The sequence below is a fragment of the Falco naumanni genome, chromosome 14 (genome assembly GCF_017639655.2).
Source record: "Falco naumanni isolate bFalNau1 chromosome 14, bFalNau1.pat, whole genome shotgun sequence".
Taxonomy (NCBI): domain Eukaryota; kingdom Metazoa; phylum Chordata; class Aves; order Falconiformes; family Falconidae; genus Falco; species Falco naumanni.
In genome coordinates, this window is record NC_054067.1 from 14356458 (window position 1) to 14378653 (window position 22196).

A 22196-nucleotide genomic window follows, 5' to 3' on the forward strand; every position below is an offset into this window, starting at 1 on the left:
CTGGATTCACCCCTGGTCTGCAGATTCTGTAACGGATACATATTTTCTTTCTAGGGTGTGTTTATTTCACTTCAGATACGTGGGGAAGAGAAATATTGCCAGGTACTGTATTCTTCTGTCCGGGGCCTTGGTGGGGGGGCCATCCCCGTGGTCCCTGCCGTGGCTGAGGCAGGAGGGGAGCGTGCACACCCATGCCGGGCAAACCCAAGCAGACAGGCAGCCTGTGGAGCTGGGGCGCTGCTCAGCACCATGCCACAAACAGGGTTCCCTCCCCTTTGCACACTGCCCCTTCCCTTCCCTCCAGCTCCTGCGTGAGACCCCCAGGCCCAAGTGCTCCTGGCTGTGTCGCAGGTTGGCTTTGTCCCCTGCAGTCAGCTGGAGGTGAAGCACAAGTCACAGCTGCATCTCTGCTCCCTGCGCAGCAGCGCTGCTGTTTCATTAGCTGTAGGGCCATCCAGTGCAGGCAAGGCCAGGGCAGCCCCACTGGGATTTCCCAGGATAAACCGGGTTAGTGCATTGGAGGGAGGCCAGGTCTCCATCCAGGTGCCTCATGTAATCCTGCAGTGGTGTGGCCGCTGCTGCTTGTCCAAACCTGCGGTCTTTGCTTCCCCTTGCAGGGTGCACGACGCCTGGTTATCCAAGCACACAGGAGCCGATAGGAAATCCCAGACGATGCCAGCGCTCCGCAGCAGAGTTGGGGGGATGCAGGTGCGACTCCAGCATCTGGGCAGCTTGGAGACCTCCTTCACACTCAACCACAGTATGTACAGCAGACCAAGACGAGACCATGGCGTATTAGCCTGCTGAAAACTGCATGTAGCCATTTTCCGCTCGCTGCTTGTTGCTTCAGGATATTCAAACTCTGCAGAATTACATGCAACACTCCTAGACTGGTGGGGGTGACATTTAAGCCAGCCCCTTAAGAGTCACCCCTGGGATCTAGGACTTACATGGCTTTTTCCTCTCACCCATCTCGGCTCAGTTCCTTGGCTGAGTGTGTGCACAGGCGACACCTTGGTTTGGGTAGCGAGCTGGGCAGGCAGGAGAGCTGCCCTGCACAGAGACCTGGGCTGGGATCTGCTCTAAGTCTCTCCACATGGATGAGTTTTGCTCCATTGAAGCACCTTGCAGTTTCCCTTCAGCAGATACAACTTGGACACCTCATTCTCTGTCTGGCTTTAAAGACAGTGAGATTAAGGGGAAATACTGACATTGGTTTTCTCAGTTGGCATCAGGCTGAGGCAGCTTCACTGAACGGAGCTGGCAAATCCAGCATCTTGCTATTCTTACCTCATCTCCCAAATGCAGCGATGTGCAAGGGGAGAACCTTATCTGTACAGCATTTAGATCGTGTGGGAGCTGGAGTGTTGAACAGTTTCCTCCTGATTTGCTTTCTGTCCACAGATGCAGGAACCTCAGAAGCAGATATTGTGCACCAAGCATTACTGGAGGGCAATATTGCCACCGAAGTGTGCTTGACAGTCCTGGACACCATCTCTTTTTTCACTCAGAGTTTCAAGGTCAGCATTGAAATCAAAAGTGTTGTAGAAAAGCGTGCTGCATTTCTGTATGCATGCTGATTTGGGTGATCCATTCTCCTAGAGTGGCAGATTGTGGAAGACTTTGCAAAAGCAAATCTTTTGCAGCTTGTTTGTTTTCTGAAATGCTGAGCATTTCACAGGGTCTCGGAGCAATTATGCGCTCAAGCAATCTTGCAATTTCTTCAAAACTGCAAGACCAGAGAAACTTATGTGGTTGTTATACTATAAGTGTAGGCATTGCAAAAACAGAGTAAGAGGAAATGTACATATAGAGAAAGGAGGGACTAAAGGAAAGGGAAATGAAGATCTAGCATTCTTAGAACAGTCACTGTTTTCTACCATAAATTGCCTAGAAGTGTGGCCCAGTTTTCTTGGAATTGCTATACATTAATGTTTCTGGGGCTGAGCCATTCCAGCTGTGGTTACCAGTTCAGATAGGACCAGTACCACTGGTCGAAGTCTCCTCCTGCATATAGTGTTTCACACTCCTGACAGCCATTGGAGCCTACAAGAACAAAGCCTCTGTGGTGAATAGAACCCCAGGCTGGCAGCAAAATACTGAAATACTGTTCCAGGAAAGGTCTTCCTCAAAATGTGGTTGGAGGAATCCTGCGAATAGCAACATGTCTTGCATAATGTCACAAGAACAGCTTCAGATTTCAGAGTAAACATAATGAAGGTTTCCTTTTTAGATGGATTGAACAAGAGGAAGGTCATCATATCCTCTACTTCTGTTCCAGAGCGAAAAAGCCATCCTTGTGCATACGTTAAATTTCTCTTTACAAGTCTGGCAACAGCAGAAGGATGTAGATGCAAGAGTTAAAACTTGCTTTACTTTCTCAGTTGCCTCTTCTCTTCTTGAATATGGCTGAACCACAAAACAATGTGCTTTTCAAACCACAGGATAGACTGGATTCCCTTCCGCTTTAGTGGGCTTCTGCTTTGCTTTTATGGTCATATGGTGTTACCGCACAGAAGCATGCTTTGTACTACAGTGAAAGTACTGATGCTGTTCTTATTGCCAGAGTGAAAGAGTTAAAAAGTATGGATCCTAAACCTACCCTGCTACAAGATATGTGTAGGATGTCAAAAGAGAAATCTGAGCCAGCCCAAGAACTGCTTGGACTGGCAATGAGATAGGGACTAGTGGTCTCCTATCAGTATGGGGCATCCACATCCTTGCTGGGTGGCCCTGATGCAGCAGCTTCAGGGGGAACAACAGGCACAGGCAAGATGACTCTGACACTAAAGTGTATTAACCCTCTCCAGGTAATTCCATGTTACCATATCTCCAAGAAGGTGCAAACTGTCCAAGCTTTGTGGGAGACAAGGGAGACGTACTGACTTACCACAGCTATGAAGCATCCAGTGAAAAGATGTTGTATTCTTTTTTTTTTTTTTTTTTTTTTTTTTCCTTCCCTCTCTCTTTCTCTTTTGGGCTGCAAATGAAACACTTATCAGGACAAATAAAAAGAAATGGAAAAAACAGTGTGATAGTTATGTTGGTAACACTCTGTTTTATTTAAAATAACTCTAGGCAACCGGTGACAGTTGTACAGATTATTGAGTTAGGTTCTGGAATTAGTAATGCGAAAGTGATCAAATATTTTTGGTTTATTCTCTGCTATAAAAATAACCTCTGACCAACTAGTGTAAGTTTGTACTTGCTGTCACATCTATTGGTTATATTTTTATGGAAGGCCCTGTTCCTTATCTGGCTTAAGAATTGATGTGATTAATTATGCAAAATTAGCTCTGTCATTTCCAGCTTCAGGCACAGCATTTCTGCAAAACAAATTCTCTTGTTGCTTTCCAGACCCAGCTTTTAAGCAATGACGGCCACAACCCACTCATGAAGAAGGTTTTTGATATTCACCTGGCTTTTCTCAAAAACGGGCAGTCAGAAGCAGCTCTTAAGCATGTGTTCGCCTCTCTGAGAGCTTTCATTAGCAAGGTATGTACATGACTCCAAAGGTGCAGAAGAATTTATGTAGGTATGGTAGAAGAGACCAGTATGCTTATAAAATCCTGTTAAATTGCTATTTTGTGCTGTTTGGAGATGTGTTTTAGAAAACAACTTCTTCACTGGTTTAGAAACCAGCCCAGGTTAATCTGTTTCAGCAATTATTTATTATTTGTTGGCTATCAGGAAACAAAAGGAGAAATCATGAGGCATTCCCTCACTTGCCTTGGTCGCAAAACTGCTGTTAAAGACTAGTATCTGTTTGACAAAAAGCTGGTACTTCTTGAGTCTTTGCCCCAGACTGTCGATATTGCTGACGTGCTGTTGCTTGAATAATCCTTGTTCTGACAAGCTGCTCCTCTCCCACTGCATTTGAAAGAGGGTACTTGCTGAACCTCTTTCTACACTTTTCTGAGCCCTGGTACCCAGTGAGGCTGTTTAATCTCCTGAGCTCAAACAGCATCAAAGCTGCAGCTAACCATTAAGAGCGGTGACTGATGCTGTTGCTGACATTGCCCTTCATGTTTGCCAAAACTCATAAGTACATTTTCGAGACCAGGCGTACATGCAAACTCCGTTCCTTCCAAGCTACGCGGTTATCATAAATTCAAAATTAATCCAAACCTCTCGAATCACTTGAATGCAACACTTCATTAATGAGGTAAATGCATGTGGTGTGAGATTGCAGCCAGGCAGAGCACAGTATGTGAATGTTATGCAGCAAAGTGTTATTTCCAAAGGAGATCTTGCACTAATTGTTGAGCAAAGTTTGATTGAAGAAAGAGACTGGTGAACTGTTTTTCAAAGGTGGGAAGGATCTGTACTATGTACATTTTACTATAAACTCACAGCAAAGCTAAGAGCTATTATGACTGTGCCTAGGGCTGAGGTTTGGGTTGTTCTAAGCAAATGCGTGAGAAGCAGAAAACGCAGAAGTCTTGCTGGCTGCCTGGCTGGCTCCAGAGAGCAAGGTCTCCTACAAAATGTTTTTTCCATGGGGCTTCTTAAAGCCTGCTAGACTGGCAGCTGGCACTGGCAGGAATCATCCCATTTTTCTACAAGGTCCAATACATGTTTATGGCTCAACTTTTCTTCTGAGTTTTCTGCTTGCCTGTGATCTGCTTAGCCTTGAGATCCACCCTGCCACAGATCTGCACGCACCCCGCTCGGTCTCTCTGCGCTTCTCTTCCCCTTATTCATTGAAAGTTTGTTTAGGCAGAAATAGTTGTTTTGTGCCTATAGAAAATAAGAGACCTTCCTTGCCTCCCTGGCACATTTTCTGTGGCTGTGGAAACATGAAGCCGAACCCACACACCTGCTCAATTTGATCTCACCATCAGACCTTCAAACCCTGGGGACCTTTGAGGGTCCCGCGCTCGCTTTCCAAAGCGCCGATTGCAGCAACACAGGCTGTGCTCTTGGCTGCTGCACCAGCTTGATTTTCTTGGATAGATGTCAGCCTGGATCCACACGGAATTTGGCATTGTGGGCCTTCAAAGATACAAAGAATTGATTTCAGTTAATTTCTCACATTTCCCTTACGACGGGACACAGTGTTGCTTCTGTAAAAGCAAGATATGAGCCCAGCAGATGGTATCTATAAGGAAGTGTTTTCTTTGCCAGCTCCATAACCGCGAGTCCCAAACTTCCTTTTACGTCCTCTGAAGGGCTTGTCAAAGGCCTGAAGTGACAATGAAATAGCAGGGGGGTGTCACTGCATTTCATGACAAGTGCAAGGATGCGTGTCTTCCTGCAAGTTTGCTTTGAAGTGTGAAAGCTGCACTGCTTTGCTTTGGGTTGCATATCACTGTTAGCTGTAAATTAGTGTCAACTTCAAGAAAAAGGAAAGTGAGTTATACCTTTGATGCAGCTAGAATGGATAATTTGTGATTTTTATGGCTTTTCATAGTTAGTGACAAGGTAACCTGCCTAGTGGATGAGGGAAAGGCTGTGGATGTTGTCTGCCAGGACCTTAGTGAAGCCTTTGGCACCATCTCCCACAGCATCTCCTGGAGAAACTGCAGGGTGTGCTCTGCGCTGGGCTAAGAGCTGGCTGGGCGGCCCAGAGCGTGGTGGGGGATGGGGTGACATCCCGCTGGCGCACGGGGTGTCCCCAGGGTTCCGTGCTGGGACCAGTCCTCTTTAGTTCTTTACATGATCTGGATGGGGGGATGGAGCGCACCCCCAGTCAGTCTGCAGAGGACACCAGGCTGGGGGGCAGGAGGCCCCGCTGGGGGGTCTCGGCGGGCCGGGCCGAGGGGCTCACGCCAATACACGATAAACAAGCGACAGGACAGGAGGAAATAGCCTCAAGTTGCTCCAGGGGAGGTTTAGATGGGGTGTGAGGAAAAATTTCTTCATCAAAAGGGTGATGAAGCACTGGAACAGGCTGCCCAGGAAGGTGGCTGAGTCACTGTCCCCAAAGGTGTTTAAAAGATGTGAAGATGTGGCACTTAGGGGCATGGTTTAGTGGTGGCCTTGGCAGTCCTGGGTTAATGGTTGGACTTCATAATCTCAAAAGTCTTTTTCAACCTAAACAATTCTACCGTGCTGTAATAATTACAGTGGGAAGAATCCCCCCCCTTATTTAGGGTCACAGCAAGTGGTTGCTGGAGTGCAAAAAATTCCTGACATTTATTCTGCATCCTAAAATCTGTCCTAAAAATAGCTTGCTTTCTGCATTAAATCTGGTTACTTGTACTTTTAAAAAAAATGTGCCAAGAAAGCAAAGAACAAAACAAGTTCTGTAATTGTTTGCACGTTTGCTTTTGGAGGACCATTGGGTCTTGAATGAGCAGAGCACATCTTTCCTCTGAACCGATAAAAAACATGATTGTCTCTGTTGCCTCTTTGTGCCAGAAAATTCTCTGGGGCTGGTCCCCAGCTGCCGCAGAGAAGCAGAGTGCCGCTGTGCAATGCCCCGACAGCCCCCGCTCTGTCTGGGAGGTGTTGGTGTCACCCCTCCGCAGCCAGGTCCCTGCGGTAGCTGTGGAGGTGGCTGCGTGCCAGCACAAAACCTTTCCTTGTTCTGCTTCCCTGTCCCCAGCCCGCTGCGGCCACAGTGGAAGGAAGCCAAGTGAGGTGCCACCTCCCTGCCAGCCACCGCTGGTGACTGCCGCCAGACAGGCATGTGTTGCTGGTCCCCAGCCCCAGCCAGCCCTGCAAGGGGGGCTGCTGCCCACCGGGGCAGGGCTCTGCTGCAACCGCCTGCTTTTCAGGCACCGCAGAGCTTGTCCCTGCAGACACGCTCGGAAGTGGGTGTTTGGCAAGGTGATAGACGTGCTACAGCTGCGTGCGGTGCTGGTCTTCCCCTTCTGCTTTTCTTCACCCCCGAGCCCCACTGCTAACCGAGGGAGCTCACGCTGTGGTTTGGCTCAGTCCTGCTGGTTCCTGGGGCCAGCTCCATCTGGGGAGCCGCGGCAGGTCACTAGGTCCCAGGCTCTCTGGGACAAGCAGGTCTCTTGTTTGCATTCGTGAGAGCGCGCTGGCATGATTCTAGGCTTTTCTGAGGGGACATGTAGAATTAGCTGTGCGAGCATCACAGGTCATGTTTCCCAGTGAGGTCTGATTTCTGGGTGGGCTCTGGCAGATTTTCTGATGTCCCAGATGACATTCCCAGGTGGGAATGTCCATGGGACCTCTCCTCTCTGCCCTGCTGCTGGTTTTTATGGCTTTTGTAAGAGCATGAAAGTGCTGTTTTTCCATTTTGGTGAGAGTTTGCTGATGAACCTAAATGTTGATAGAGGAGGGGATAGGCAGATATACACAAGCACATCCCCAAACAGTGCGACAGCAAAGTTCACATTGCTCTAGGAAATATGGTTCAAAATAGACCCTGAATTCATTCCCACAAATACTTTCAGGCTTAGAACTCTGGCAGAAGTTTCATTGAGGCTGTCCAGCCTGCAGCCCAGTGTGTTGCCCCCTGCCCCTCTGAGCCCTGTGGGTATAATTTAGTGGTGTATTTTCTAATACTAATAATGCATGCCTCTTTGTGAAGTTTCCCTCAGCATTTTTCAAGGGAAGGGTGAACATGTGTGCTGCCCTCTGCTACGAGATCCTGAAGTGTTGCACTTCCAAGGTTTCCTCCACGAGGAATGAAGCTTCTGCTCTTCTGTACCTCCTGATGAGAAATAATTTTGAGTTCACCAAAAGGAGAACATTTCTGAGAACGCATCTTCAGGTCAGTAACCGGGGAAAAGCTAGAGAGCAGGACACCTCAGGTTTAATGGACGGATATATCAGTATAACTATGTCACCTCGTATCTTCAGAGGATCTTGCTGTTGTTATATGGAGAAAAAGCCTTTTGATTTCCAGGCTTTGCCTAATTCCTGCTTCCAATGAGTGGCCCAGGGCCCTTTGAATAAAATACACTGCCATCAAGTATTCCAAGCTGTTGAGTTTTTGGAATCACAGACACAAGGCACACCTCTGCCCTTGAGGCTGGCTGGGATGGGGTGGGAAGGACAGCAAGAAGAGCTGCCTTTGAGGCAGGAGAAGAGGTTTTCCTGGAGCTACTTTTGCAGCATTGTGTTTTTTAAAGAAAATTTAGATACCTAGTGGGGTAGATGAATAGCATCCGGGTTGTAATGAATCATAGAAGGTGGTAACTAGTGTACAAACAGGATTTGTATTACAATTGTTATATTGTTAATTTTGTGAACTCGCTGTTCAGCAAAGCAGTTTGGTCCTCTGGGGAGTACTTGTCCTTGGGAGATGTGACAGGAAAACCACAACAACAACCATTGCTTGCGTTGTGAGAAAGACATGATGTTTTCCCATGAACTGTGACAACAGAACTCCTCTACTAGGGCTTGCTTAAATAAAGGCCCTACCCTGTCCCAACAGATAATTATTGCAGTGAGCCAATTAATAGCAGATGTGGCACTCAGCGGTGGGACAAGATTTCAAGACTCCTTGCTCATCATTAACAACTTTGCAAACAGTGACAGGCCTATGAAGGTAAGTTGGAGATGCCATATCACATGTACTATCAGCCATTAATGCAAGACTGGTGACGCACTTAAGGAAATCATGTTTTAAGGGTAAGGCTAAGAATTTGAACTATGACCTATAAGCTCGTAGCGTGCTGTATTTGCTCAGTAAACAAGTATTAATGCCAACAGCAATAGGGCCAGCTGCACAGGCATGTCATGCTCCATCCGTGAGCCTTCATGCCAAGAGGAGGGAGCTCTGCAATTCAGGTTATGCTTTGCAACATGTGCTGCTTGCAAGGTTGTCCAAAGAGCCTTCCAAGAACTTCCAGCTTTGAGAGTAATGACAAGGAGGATCTGGTACTTACGTTGCCTGAAGATACTAATTCACAGGAATTCATTTTAATTAATGGTCAGTAATATTAAGAAAGCACTCTTCCGTAGAAATTAATGGTTGTGTTTGAGAAATAATTGTGCATCTTCGCACTAGAGTCAACAGCTTCTACCCAACACATTGAACAATACATTGTCACTGCAGCTTGCTCCATTGCACACAGCGTAGATGCCAGGGTAGGACAGACAAAAAGGAAGCATTTTTACAGTTCTTAGATTATCCTAGGACCTAACGGTGGAATGGGAAACTCAGTTAGGTATTGAATTTTAACAAATTTATAGTTAGGATATACCTGGAAAAAACATCAGTTCTCTCTGTACACAGGTGTTTATAAGGGTTTCACTGCGCCATACTTTGCTGCTCATATTTTACATCACGAGACTATCATTATATGCAGTTTATGTATTTTTGTAAGTGAAACAGTACAAGAGGAGGGTTTTCTATACACTGGAGAGGATGCTGTGTAAGCCACAGAGATAGCTCTGGGGCAGGAACCCAAGGAGAGGGAACGTGAGCCAGGCTTATGATGGAAGAGAGAAAGCTGAGGGGGAACCTAACTGCTGCTTTCCACTATGGAAAGGGAGGTTACGGAGACAAGGAGGTCAGGCTCTTCACAGAGCTGCAAAGTGGCAGGCAAGAGGCAGTCGGCACAAGTCGCTGCAAGGGAAACTCTTTTAACAACTTTTACTTAAAATTATTTCCCAAGGACATGGTGCAGCCATGGGGTAGGGCCCAGAAAGGACGTAGGACTTCTGTCATTGGAGATTACAGAACTTTATTTATTACATTCCTGTGGTGGGAAGCTCTACAAATGCCTTTGGTGCTTTAGGAATTGAAGAGTGACCACATCAGAGACTAAACAAGCTGGATGTTGAATGACATAAAAAATAACTCTAGGCATGGTTTACAGTCCCGTCCCAGAACATTTACATGCATGTAGCACTTCGGTCTCGCTCTCACACCAGCTCCTCAGGATGCCAGAGTACCTGCCTCACTAACACAGGAACTGCCAACTTGGCATCCTGGCATGAACAGGAGAGATTAGCCCTGTGCACACCCAGGCTGAAATGCCTCTAATTGCATACGAAATACTGCACACTGTGTGCAGTGTGGGTTCAGTAAGTAAAAGCTAATTAGTCTTATCTCTGTGTTCTCGGTGTTTTCAGATGGGCAACAAGTGGAATGTTGGCTGAAAGGCTAGCGGCAGCCTTTCTTTGCCAAAGCCTGGAACACCTGTTTTTTTCCTGTATTTGCTTCTAATCAGATTTTTTTTGTGTCAGGCAACTGCTTTTCCTTCTGAAGTCAAAGATTTGACAAAGAGAATCCGTACGGTGCTTATGGCTACGGCTCAAATGAAGGAACATGAAAAGGATCCAGAAATGTTGATAGATCTGCAGTACAGTTTAGCCAAATCTTATGCAAGTACCCCAGAGCTCCGGAAAACTTGGCTGGACAGTATGGCAAAAATACATGTAAAAAATGGAGACTTTTCAGAGGTAATTCATGTAATTAAAAACATGGTGCACAACAAGACAGATGTACAGATGACATTTTAATTTCCCCTTTGTACTTTGCAGGCAGCCATGTGTTATGTTCATGTAGCAGCTCTCGTTGCAGAGTTTCTCCACAGGAAAAGTAAGTGTGTGCTGTTTGGGAGGTGCAGGGAAGACTATGCAGTGATGGGTTTGGGAGGGATCAAAGTCTTTTTAAAGACTAGTTTCTCTCAATATGGTAATTTTATTTTTTTTTTTTACCAAAAAAACTTTACATTTTAGAAACAAGCTAAAAAGGAAAAAAAAAAGTACAGTAGATAAAGCTAGAAGAAGATGAGCGCTTTTTAAGAAAGGAATCCAATTGTTCATACACAGGCATTTACTAGGCTGGCCAGGTCTGCTCACACAGTCGTGTTGGCATGTTGCTGAGTGAAATAAGAACTGACACATCATGTCTTGGTTTAAATGCTCAGTTGTATTTTACATTAGGAAATGTGCTCACAGGGGAAGCCCATGTTAAAAACTGGCTGTCAATATGTTCATCAGAAGTATCACTGTAGACAGTACAGAAAACTATAGAATAAAGCAGTCAAAATTCAGTCAAAAAATGAGACTATAGCCTAACTATACAAATATGTAAAGAACAATCAGAAAAAGTGTTGTGGTTTGATGCAAAACAGAAAGGAAGGACAGACTTGTGTGTTTTCAAGTAACACCACTTTGCAGGTTTTATTTTAAATATCTGTTCCACAGTTGATATATTGACCCCATTTCTTGTTTCCATGTAAGGGAGTAATTGTTGAAATGGACACTTAACATTTCAGAAGGTTAAAGCTACGTATGAGCTGATCACATGCACTGCCTTGGCTGGAAAGGTCTCGAGTGCCTTGCTCAGGGGGCTTGGAGTCCCCACAAATTCTCTACTTCATGTTGGCTAAGTGGGAAAAACCAGGACTTGTTTTTCTGATATGTATACACCTTTCACATGGCTGCAGAGGGGAGAGCATTAAAAGTTAGCAATTCTTTATTTGTACCCTGGAGGCTGCTTACCACAACCGGTGGTAAAGGAGAACAAACAAAAGAGGAACAAATCTAAAGGAATATCAAGTGAATACATTGAGTTATCTCTCTCACTGGTGCTCTTTACATATACATAGGCTGGAAAGGGTTCAGTACAGGCTGAACTACCCAAAGCTTTGGGGTACATAGCTCTGCTTTCTGCTAGGAGTGTACAGTCCTGTTCACTTACCACCCAGCTCTCCAGCATCCAGCAGCAGCTTGCTTCTCGTATCTTCTGTGTAAAGAGATACCCTTGTCCTTCTCTCCTGACTTTCGGTTGGTTGCAGCTGATTAGGTCGGTTAAAGATGACTTCCAGATAGCACACTGGGAAATGTGTTGTGCTTGGTGTTAGTTACATGCTAGGAATGACTCCCACGGCAAATGGCTGGGGAGGTTCTGGTGTGTTCAGTCTCGTGCAGGTAATCAGTAGCAAAAATGGGGCTCAGGTCCCCTGTTAGCTGTCAGGCTCAGTGCTATCAGCTAGACTGCTTCCCTGGCCATTAAAGCATGACACATTTGAGATATGTTATTCGACTAATCCATTTGCTTTTGTCTGCTACAGAACTTTTCCCCAGTGGATGCACTGCCTTCAGGAAAATTACTCCCAACATTGATGAAGAAGGTGCAATGAAAGAAGATGGTGGGATGATGGATGTACATTACAGTGAGGTGAGGTCCTGTAGTATAGACTACAGGATATCTGATAGCTGATTAGGATTTAAGTTTTAGAATTCGTTCGTGTGAGCTCTAACAAATTAGACTTGTGTGCCGGCATCTGTAAGGAAGACTGTTCCACGGTAATTTCCTGAGAGAAATCTGCATTGAAGGGTTTTCTGTATGCAATTCAGATAAGTAAAACTGGTGTAAGTTCTTGGTTCTTTTGAAAGGCTTTTCTAGCACTGAGAGTGAAAAAGCTGCACCGCAATCTTTGCCTGCCGTGTTATGCAAATGCTAATGCTGCCAGCACAGGGCAGCACAGCGTGGTATTTCCAAGGAGGGACAGAATGCAAGTCAACCCTGCCAAGTGAGAGGTCAGCTCAGGTTCCCCTTGAGTTAGAGCTGTGCTGCAGGACACTTCGTTAGCAGAACAATCCAGAAACCATAGCAGGGCACTGGGGAAGCGGGTAGATCCTCCCATGAGTCATGAAGTCTCACAATTCTGCCCCATCCCTGTACAACTGCATCGGGTGGCCCACGTGGCTGGGCAAGGTGGCCCTGCAGCCCAGCTGCCCGATTGCCCATTCATCAGGACTAGGCTTGAGGATCCTTAGCATCACATGCTACTGCTGTTGCACACGTGTTCCTTGGACATGTTTCTCAGGCATGCACTTCTGACTTGCAGTGCTGTCATCTCCATTCCCTCCCAGAGTTTTGGCATTGTCCTGAGGATGTGGCTAAATAACCAAGGCATACTTGCTGGCTATTTTGCTAATGATTTACTAAGAATGAATGAACTTTTGAAAAATAACTTGTCCTTTTTCCTTTGTTCTGCGACCCTGCCCAATTTAGAATGCCTTTGGAAAGGCTGGGAACACACAGGGTTTAAACTTATTTAACTGTGACTGCTTATACTGGGACCTATTAAAGTATCTGAAGTTAAAATTATTTTCTCTTCTAACTTTGAGTGTTATTAACAACACCCGTTTGGTCACTGTGATAGGAGGTCCTGGTGGAGCTGCTGGAGCAATGTGTAGATGGCCTGTGGAAAGCAGAGCGTTATGAAACAATTTCTGAAGTTTCCAAACTGATAATTCCTATTTATGAGAAGCGGCGTGAATTTGAGGTAGGTATTTTGAACTGGTTTGCATGTATCAGGCGATTTTCTAGATCGCTAAGAAAAAAACAGGAACTTTATTTTTGAAGTTACAAATTAATAAACTGGTGTCGGTGAAGCACAAACTGTGCTTCATTGCTGGTCATTAGACAAATTGGTGAAAGCAGTGGTCTGGAGGGTAATTATTAAAGCTAAAGACACGGAAGACTCATATTTAGTGAATAATTCCCACTTTCCTTCTGCTAAAATAAAGCTGTCATCATCCCATATACGCATCAAAGCCAGATTCTTTTTGAGACGTGAGGGTTTGAAGGGTTAAAAACAGAGGGAGAAGTGTTCAGAGGAAGGACTAGACCTGCAGGCAGTTCAGTGGCCAGTGGAGAGGAGGGAAGGAGGCTGTTACCAGCCCTCCACCACACTCCTTCCCAGCACCTGCTGTGACCCCTGCTTTGGTGAGGCTCTTGCTCGACTGCTGAACAGTTGATCCCCTCCACATCAGGGCAGCATCCAACTACAGAATTGAAGCTAAGACAAGCCTTGATTTATTTTTTCATCTTAAAACTGTGTTTAATCAAAATAGAATTTCTGGGTAAAATACTGCAAGCTGCTTTACCCTTAAAGGCTCCGTCAGGGAACAGGCTGAAACAGCAGGCTCAGCCTTCTCTCCAAGGATAGTGGTGTTATTGCAGTCTGTGGTACCTTTCAGACCTGAAGCTAAGCACGTGCTTAAGACTGAGACTCTTTTTTCAAAGAAAATGGCATGGGTTCAACCTCTCCAGAAATTCAAGTTTGAATTCTCCAAAGGATTGTGTTCAGATACCTAGTGTTAGCTAGAATTTCCTGCTTGCAAAATTCTGCTTTAATGATGTCAAGACTTGATTTCCAGAAACTTACTCAGCTGTACAGAACACTTCATGGAGCATATGCTAAGATATTGGAAGTAATGCACACAAGGAAGAGGCTTCTTGGAACCTTTTTCAGAGTGGCATTTTATGGACAAGTAAGTATATACCCTGGCTCACCAGCTACCCCTCACCAGCCATCCTGGCCCCTAAAGCTGCCGCAGTGTCAGACCTGAAGCTGAGAAGCCTGCTGGCTACTCTGGTGCAGCCACTGGCACGTCTGCGTGAGCGTTGCAGCATTGCACCCTTGAGACGAGGGTCTGTGTCCCTCTCCAGGAGCACTTGATTTGTTATGAAGTTTGTTTCTGCTCACGGGCTTTTCATCAAACAACGCAGCAGTTAGGAAATGGCTTAATGGGTTCAGAAAACATGGTGGGTGGGGAGGGTAGGAATGTAATTATAGTTATCAAAAGTCACACAAACACAATTTAGCGTGTATGGTGTATAAACAGTAATAGTATATAACCATGGTATGTAAACAGTAGCAGTAACAGCCATTTTTGTCTACAGAATTGCTCTTCTCCCCTGGGAGAAGCTGGAGGCAAAATACGTATCAGTGTTGGTTACGTACTTGTAGAGACAGGTAGGGGGGTTTGTTAGCTGAGATAGCTGGAAAAATGGACAAGATCTGGGGCCCAGTCTCAAGAAGGAGCATGATCTTACCGTATCCGATGCAGCCTTCTGAGCCTGAAAGCAGCCATGTGTTTATTTTTTTTTCTCCAGCTGTAGCAGTTAATCTAATAAAGTGTGTTACCCCTCATCTCCCTTGTGTCTCTGAACTATCAGCTTCTGCTTGTGGACCCATAACCAAGGGGGAGATGCAGGATCCCTCTTTAGAAAATGCTATGTAAATTATATTAGCCCTGCCTTTCCTTGTTCCTTCCTTTAGAGGAGACAATGAATACCCCTGAAAACATCTTGAGTTTGTGCCTCTGAACACCATTGTCATTACATGCACAACATATGGGAGCATTGACTTTTGTTGCAGCAAACATAGGTTTTATTTTTGTCCTCATCTTCAACTTTGGATATGTAAAAAGTAAATAAGATTAGCGATAGATAAAAGGAAAAAACTGCTAGCTTAGTTTTCTAGAAGCTGTAGAAATTACTGGATCGGCCCCTAAAATTAAGCTATGTAAAACTTCATCCTGACAACCAACACTTGATCCAGTTTTGCACTTTAAAGCTTAGCCGGCTTTATATGCCAGCTACACAGAGATATTTTTGACACTTTATCACAACTTCTGACTGGAACAGCTCACCAAAGCATGAAGCTTTCATGCTGTTTCCATTACAGGGAGGACTGGTGATGCAGGCACGACCTTTAATGCAGTTTTGTCTCTTTGCAGCAAATACACCAAATCCCACTTCCCAGAAAACAAGAGGATCAAAACACAGGAAACCCATTTCTTTATTTACTGCTTGAAGTCCCTTGCAGCCTACACAAAATCCTTCTTTTCAGACTGTTCATGTGGCTCTGCTATCAGGGCTTCCTCGACTTATCTTTCTGCTCCTCCTCTATGCCTTATGTTTTTTGTGGATTTTCTCCACTTGCCTCTTTCCAGCCTTCCAAAAAGCCAGCTTCTGGCCAAACCCATCTTCCACATTGTTTAGATTTCTCCCTGTCACGCGCAAGCCTCTGTGTTCAGCAATGACACGTTTGTGTTGGTTGAGGAATTTGACGATTTTTTTTCACATGGTTTTTAAAGAAACCCATTAAAACAGGCCACGTTCAGTGAGCCATAACTGTCTAAACCTTCTTGACTTTCTCAAATGTTAGTAGATGCTTGCTTTCAAAGTGGAAAATCAAAAATCAAGTTTTCCAAGCAAAGAAACCCAGCCATTCCTCGATACTCATTTGTGATTAATTTTAGACGTTCTTTGAAGAAGAAGATGGGAAGGAATACATCTATAAGGAACCCAAGCTGACAGGCCTCTCGGAGATTTCCTTCAGACTTCTGAAACTTTATGGAGAAAAATTTGGGTCAGAGACTGTAAAGATTATCCAGGATTCTAACAAGGTAAACTGCACGAACAAGCTAACAAAGTGCTATTGGCAGTGAACGTCAAGGCCACATACTCGAGGTGCACTGATGAGCGTGACAAAAATGCCGCTTGTATCCTAACACTGGTCAGGGACTGGGGCTGCGCTGCTCTAAGCACTGTGCAAATGGAGCACAGAAGGATGAGCGTTGCTCTGTGGAGCTGGAGGTGGGAGACCACAGAGCATCCCTTACTTCTGCCAGGAGGAAGGGAGGAGCGAGCCTTCTCTCCCACCCTCTTCCACAAAGTACCTTGCTTCCAATTGTGCCTCGCGGCCTCATGCTCCTGTGGGGACGTGTTGCACAGCTTGACAAGTTTTGGTGCTGATCTGGCTCCAGGTGGAAATGAATAAATTGGGAAATATGAATGGAAAATTGCAGTCCACATCCCACTGAGCCCTCTTGTTGGGAGGCGTTTAAGAGCCAGCACAGAGGAGCAGGTGATGGGAAGCAGAGTTACTGTTGCTTTGACACTGCAAGTCTAAATCTTGTGGGGCCCTGTAGCTGTAGCTCCTTCCTTTTCCTATGGAATAACCATTGTTGCTCCCTGCAAGGGCTGTTCACACCCTGAAGTTGCAACCAGGGGTATGTCTGGGTTACCAAGGACAGTGCTGGTGATCCCAAAGCTTGCTTTGTGCAAGCCTGCAGGTTTGTATGCTGCAGCACAGCACTGTGTGAGCTCATGGCCTGGGAGCAACACGGGCGTATTAGAAGGACTGAGTGGCTAAGGCGTGTGCTGCGCGACGGGTAAGGCAGTATGGCTCCCTGTTCCAGATGCAGCTTGTTTGGCATCTGATGAGTTATTTCTTGTGCCACACCTCCTTGTCTTGTGTATCTGCTAGCGATGGTCTAGACATCAAGGTGAGTTCAAAGGGAGTGTTTGGTGTGTCATTCCCCTGCGTGCAGTGGGGCTGGGGCAGCAGGGAATCCGTTTAAATCAGATCTGAGTGGGTAAACTAACCATTTCTAAGTTAAGTTGTTAACCTTTGTTGTTCTAGTGAGTAACCACCTTATTTCACAGGTCAACATTAAAGACCTTGATCCTAAGTATGCTCATATTCAAGTGACTTATGTGAAGCCCTATTTTGAAGACAAAGAAATCTCCGAAAGAAAGACTGAATTTGAAAGAAATCATAATATCAATAGATTTGTATTTGAAACTCCTTATACTTTATCTGGAAAAAAGCATGGAAGCGTGGAAGAACAATGTAAAAAAAGGACCATTCTAACTAGTAAGTACAAGCATATGAACATGACAGTGTGTATCAGCAACTATCTTTAGACTATTTTTGCTCATGAGAATATCCCAAGTCAGAGTCAGAAATTCTCTCAGCCACATAAACAGAATCACGATACAATATTCTGGTTGGGAGGGGGAATTTACCTTCTATTTCTGTTTGCAGGTTTTTACAAATTAATAAATTGTGCTGGTAAATTACAGCCTTGTCCAGGTTTTCACACACACTGAGTAAAACCCTGAGGGCAAGGATCTGCTGGTATATGTTCTATGAAGAGTACTTCTATTTGTTGCATGACTTTTCAAGCTATAAAATCCCTTTGCTGTTTCTGCTAGCTTTGAACTCCTTTCCGTACGTAAAGAAGAGAATTCCAGTCAATTATGAACATCAGGTTAATTTAAAACCAATTGACGTTGCTACCGATGAAATAAAAGACAAGACAGCAGAGCTGCAGAAACTCTGCTCTGCTGGTGATGTTGACATGATCCAGCTGCAGCTCAAATTGCAAGGCTGTGTTTCCGTGCAGGTAAGGCTCGATGTCTGTTCAGAATTATGTTTATATACCCATCTCAGAGTGAGTCATCTTTTTGCAACGCAACACATTTGCTTTCCAGAAATCATTAACTACCTCATTTGCAGCGCTGCAACCATCAACCTGCCAGCGCAGCTTTCCCTGCCGCGTATAGCGGGACATTAGCAGATGGGTCATGGTAGTAAGCAATTTGTCCAGCGGTGTTTACAGTGTCAAGTCCAAGGGTAATTGCACATTAGCTGGCCACGGGTGAATGCTGAAATAATCTGCAAGAGTTAAGTATGTACTGCAAATATCAGGCCCAAATAGCCTTTCTGTAACCCTGACTTTTCAAGCTGGATAAATGACCTTAAGACTCAGACCACACTGCTTTTCCAAATGCAAATAAGAGAAAGGTATGAGGAAACAGATTGCATCTCTCTTTTTGTCTCCGTTTATCTTTTAATCTTACAAAACCTAGATAGAAAAACTGATAACTTTTGAAACTTCAGGTGCCTCCGGTGATGTTAGTAATGCAGAGTTGGTGGCATTCAAATGATATGCTAATGCTGGTTCTGTTTTGTTGTTGTATTTTTTTAATTGTTACTCCCTTCACAACTGCCCTTAGCCACTCAACAAAAGTTCTAGCATAATTTCTTATTTCTTTGGTTCCAGGTTAATGCTGGTCCCTTGGCCTATGCCAGAGCTTTCCTAAGTGACAGCCAGTCCAGCAAATATCCTACTAAGAAGGTGAATGAGTTAAAAGAAATGTTCAGGTAGGATTTCTAATATAATAAAAACTAGTCAGCCAGCTGGAACATAGTACCTGCTTTGCTTATATTTTTGTCTGTCTCCAAAATCAGCAAATGCTGAATGCTTAGATGTGCCTTATGAAGATCCAGGTCTCACAGCGTTGTGGGTGCTCAGACATATGAAAAAAAGTAATATAACTATATACGTCAAGAGTTCCCAAGCTCAGGGCTGTGATCTCCATGGGGAGATTTTCTCATTCCGGTCCCTTAAGGGTATGTTTTAGCTCCCACTTGAAAGTGTCCCCCCAAGATATAATCAGGTAGCTCCTGCTTCACCTTAGGATGATGAGCCTTTGGCACACTATTTTCTGAACTTCCCCGTGACTCCCGTTTTGCCCATTGGTCACTGTATGGAGAAAGCAGCATTTGGGCCAATCCTGTTTTCCTTCACTGTACTGAGTAACCTAGCAAACCATGGAACAAATACAGGAAGAAGCCCTGCAAACATGCCACATGTGGATGCAGAGCAGAGGGAAGGCGGTTTTACTTTCCAGCCTTGCAGTGCAGCCAGAAGGGCAAGCACTATCTCTATGTATGCAAAAAATCCCAGAAAATCCCAGTCATGCTTGTATTTTCATTGGAATCTATTAAAAAAAAAAAAAAAGTTACAGTAACCAAGAAAAGAATATTACAGCCCCCATGACCTAAATTTCTTTCTGGAGGATTTATCTGCTGTTAGCAACTTAACCTCTCAAGCACACATGGTACAACACATACATCCAAGTCTGTCAAGCCCTGTACAATTCATTTCCCCTCTGTGCCTGACCACGGCATCCCTTGGGCTTGTGACCCGATGTGCAGCTGGTTGGGCTTACCTGGGACCGGCAAGCTGTGTGTGGTCCTACAGTCAGGGGTGAAGCTGTGAGACCATGGTGTTGCACCACGGGTGCATGTGTCCCATCTGCTGAGGATCCAGGCTGGAAAAAGCTCCAGCAGAAAGCCCAATACCTGTGCTGGAATCCCTTCCCATTCCCTGATCCGCTGTGCCAGGGATGCTCCTAGAATGTGACTTGTCCCAAATGTTGGAGAAAAGGTGGGGGGGAAATAAGATTTGCCTGTCTGGTTGGTTGCTTGCTTCAGTGGAAAACTGGGCTATTGTGATGCCCAAAGTTCATTCCTTTCCTCCCCAGGAAGTTCATACAAGCCTGTGGAATTGCTCTGGAGCTCAACGAGCGACTCATTAAGGAGGATCAAGTGGAGTACCATGAGGGGCTAAAATCAAACTTTCGGGATATGGTGAAAGAGCTTTCTGACATCATCCACGAACAGGCACGTACTGCATGTCAGGAGCCCGCAGAGGTGGTTCTCTGCTTGAAAACTAGCTAATGCTGAAAACTGACTGCAAACTAATTGAAAACTCGATCGCTCTTCATGTTGTTGAGCTAAATATAAAAAGGGCGAGTAACGGGATGTGGAAAGTAAATGATACACTTGGTGGATTCCTAAAACCAGTTTCTGTTGACTGAAAGCCTCAGCCTGGTGTTGGTATACAGTGTACATCAGGGTGGAGTCTTCACTGACACATACTGTTAGTCTCCTCACTGCTGTGGTCATCGGAGATCCTTTTCTGGGTTTTACCTCATGTTTTCTACATTGTAATAATCTGTGATAAGTCACAAGTCAAGATTCTCTGGCAAAATTTCCATTTCCTCAATTATATCCAACTTAAGTTCCTTTTATTATTTTTTTCTCCCATTAGAGGATGTTTTCTTTTAATTTTGGCCAAATGCCAACATGCTATTTATGCGCACTGTTAAAATATTCGTGCTAATTTATCTGACCTATGTTTTAATGTTTTCTTGGATCATTTTAGGAAAATGTATTTAAATAGTAGCATCAGAGAGGTGAGAGAATCAAAGAACAGTTGTGCTTCTACCTCGTGTCATGCTGTGAAATTAGATGAAAACTGGCTTACTGAAGTAATCTTCATACCTGTGCTCTTTAATTTTGCCTTCATAATGACAAAAGAAAGCTCGTTGTAAATCTGTAGTATCAAGCACATAAAATGAACGGTACATGCTGCATTGTGATTCATAGTACTTGAAGTTTAGAAGAATGGGTTTGGAATCTCCCAGTTACTCAACACACAGTCCATGTGTGACTTAGCTAAAAATGCAGCATTTTAAGTCTCTAAAAAATATATAGGCAAATTCCACAGTAAGTTGAACAGTTGTTCAAAATAATGCAAAAACATGCAAGTGGCAAAGCACTACCACTGCACCAGGCTGCTGTTTGTAAGTTAGGTTTATTTTCAATAAAATAATGCTTATGGCAATCAGTCTTGTTATGGAAGAGTGCAATATCATTTCAGGTGAACAGTCTCATGAAGGGGCTGAATTTTGTTGTAGGAGTGTAAGGGAGGATCCATTTGAGAGTAAGTGACTGCTGCATCCCCTTGCTTTTGTTAGATGTCCCTGCTATTCTGCTCATGACCACCATTTTCTTAGTGTGTAAACTACTAATTTTGCACATTTGGCTCACTCATTTTTTCACGTACATTACCTACCATGGATACTCACTGCTGAACTTTGCTCAGAGATACTCGTTCATAGGACTTGCCACCTGCTTACTCTAAGCTGTTTGCAAGTAAACCTTTCCAAGACATTTAATTTGCATGCAGGTGCTGGAACTTCTGTGGTTTCTGAATTCTGCAATAGTCAAATCAAAAGCAAATCACTCTGTTCTGCACCGTCGCAGTACAATAGTTAAGATTATCTTAGAACATATAAGTATTGTTAAAGCACGCTCCCTATTATCTTGATAGATTTACAAACCCAATGTCATATTGATTTTGGTTAACAGGCAAAATATTACAGCAACTGGAATGTCAAAGTGGAGGGCTCACTGTGAAGGACATACTTTTCACTTTCTTCTTCTATTAGACCAAAAGGCAGCTTAAAAGATGATGTTTACAAGCACTGTTCTTTATGGCTGTGCAACATGATGTAGAAAGCCACTGACTTGAACTTTACATTGCTATCAAGTGACTTAAGTATCTAACAAATTAGACTTAATAGAACATGTTTTCCTCTTCTGCAAAATTACTCGATTAAACATTAAAAGTATATTACGTTAATTTAGGGCTCTTGTTGCAAACAAAATATGCTTTTCTAAATATTGTCAGCTCCCCGGAACATCACAGGCAGTCCACTTGGTTTGAGATGGCAGGGCAGACGGGTCACTCACTGGGTCAGCCTGTGACCTATCTACACATCTTTCAAGTTAGGGAAATGTAAACACAAAAAATTGATAAACTGCAGCTGAACAAGTACAGGAAGCCTCCGAGAGTGGCAGAAAGCTGGATGTCCAGAAACTGTTTATGGTGGCCACTGATCTCAGTTTCACTAACGTAAATTCAGGCTAACTAACTTGTTGACTGGTGAACCTCAGGGTGAAGAACAAATAACGGTCAGCTCTAGAGGAGTCTAGTTAGATCCTGTGCTGTAAGACTGTCCTTCAGGCCAAAAAATACAAAGTCTTGTCACGTGGCACGGATGTAGTGAGCGTCTACTCTATTTAGCTGCATGTTTT

The 22196-nt window shown here is 44.5% G+C and overlaps 1 protein-coding gene across 4 annotated transcripts in view; it reads left to right on the plus strand.

The window, feature by feature from the left end:
- The window catches only part of DOCK11 (dedicator of cytokinesis 11), an 82062-nt gene that overhangs the window by 58562 nt on the left and 1304 nt on the right, over positions 1-22196 (plus strand). For 3 of the 4 annotated variants that reach the window (XM_040614113.1, XM_040614115.1, XM_040614114.1), the window contains 16 exons: positions 55-102; positions 618-760; positions 1405-1520; positions 3358-3495; positions 7505-7687; positions 8354-8467; positions 10114-10329; positions 10411-10468; positions 11949-12055; positions 13047-13169; positions 14047-14160; positions 15937-16083; positions 17126-17336; positions 17678-17868; positions 18529-18629; positions 19796-19934. In XM_040614113.1, the coding sequence (XP_040470047.1) occupies positions 55-102; positions 618-760; positions 1405-1520; positions 3358-3495; positions 7505-7687; positions 8354-8467; positions 10114-10329; positions 10411-10468; positions 11949-12055; positions 13047-13169; positions 14047-14160; positions 15937-16083; positions 17126-17336; positions 17678-17868; positions 18529-18629; positions 19796-19934 (2149 nt within the window). Of the gene's footprint in view, positions 1-54; positions 103-617; positions 761-1404; positions 1521-3357; positions 3496-7504; positions 7688-8353; positions 8468-10113; positions 10330-10410; positions 10473-11948; positions 12056-13046; positions 13170-14046; positions 14161-15936; positions 16084-17125; positions 17337-17677; positions 17869-18528; positions 18630-19795; positions 19935-22196 lie in introns of those variants that run through there. The other variant, XR_005830890.1, reaches the window with a different exon arrangement.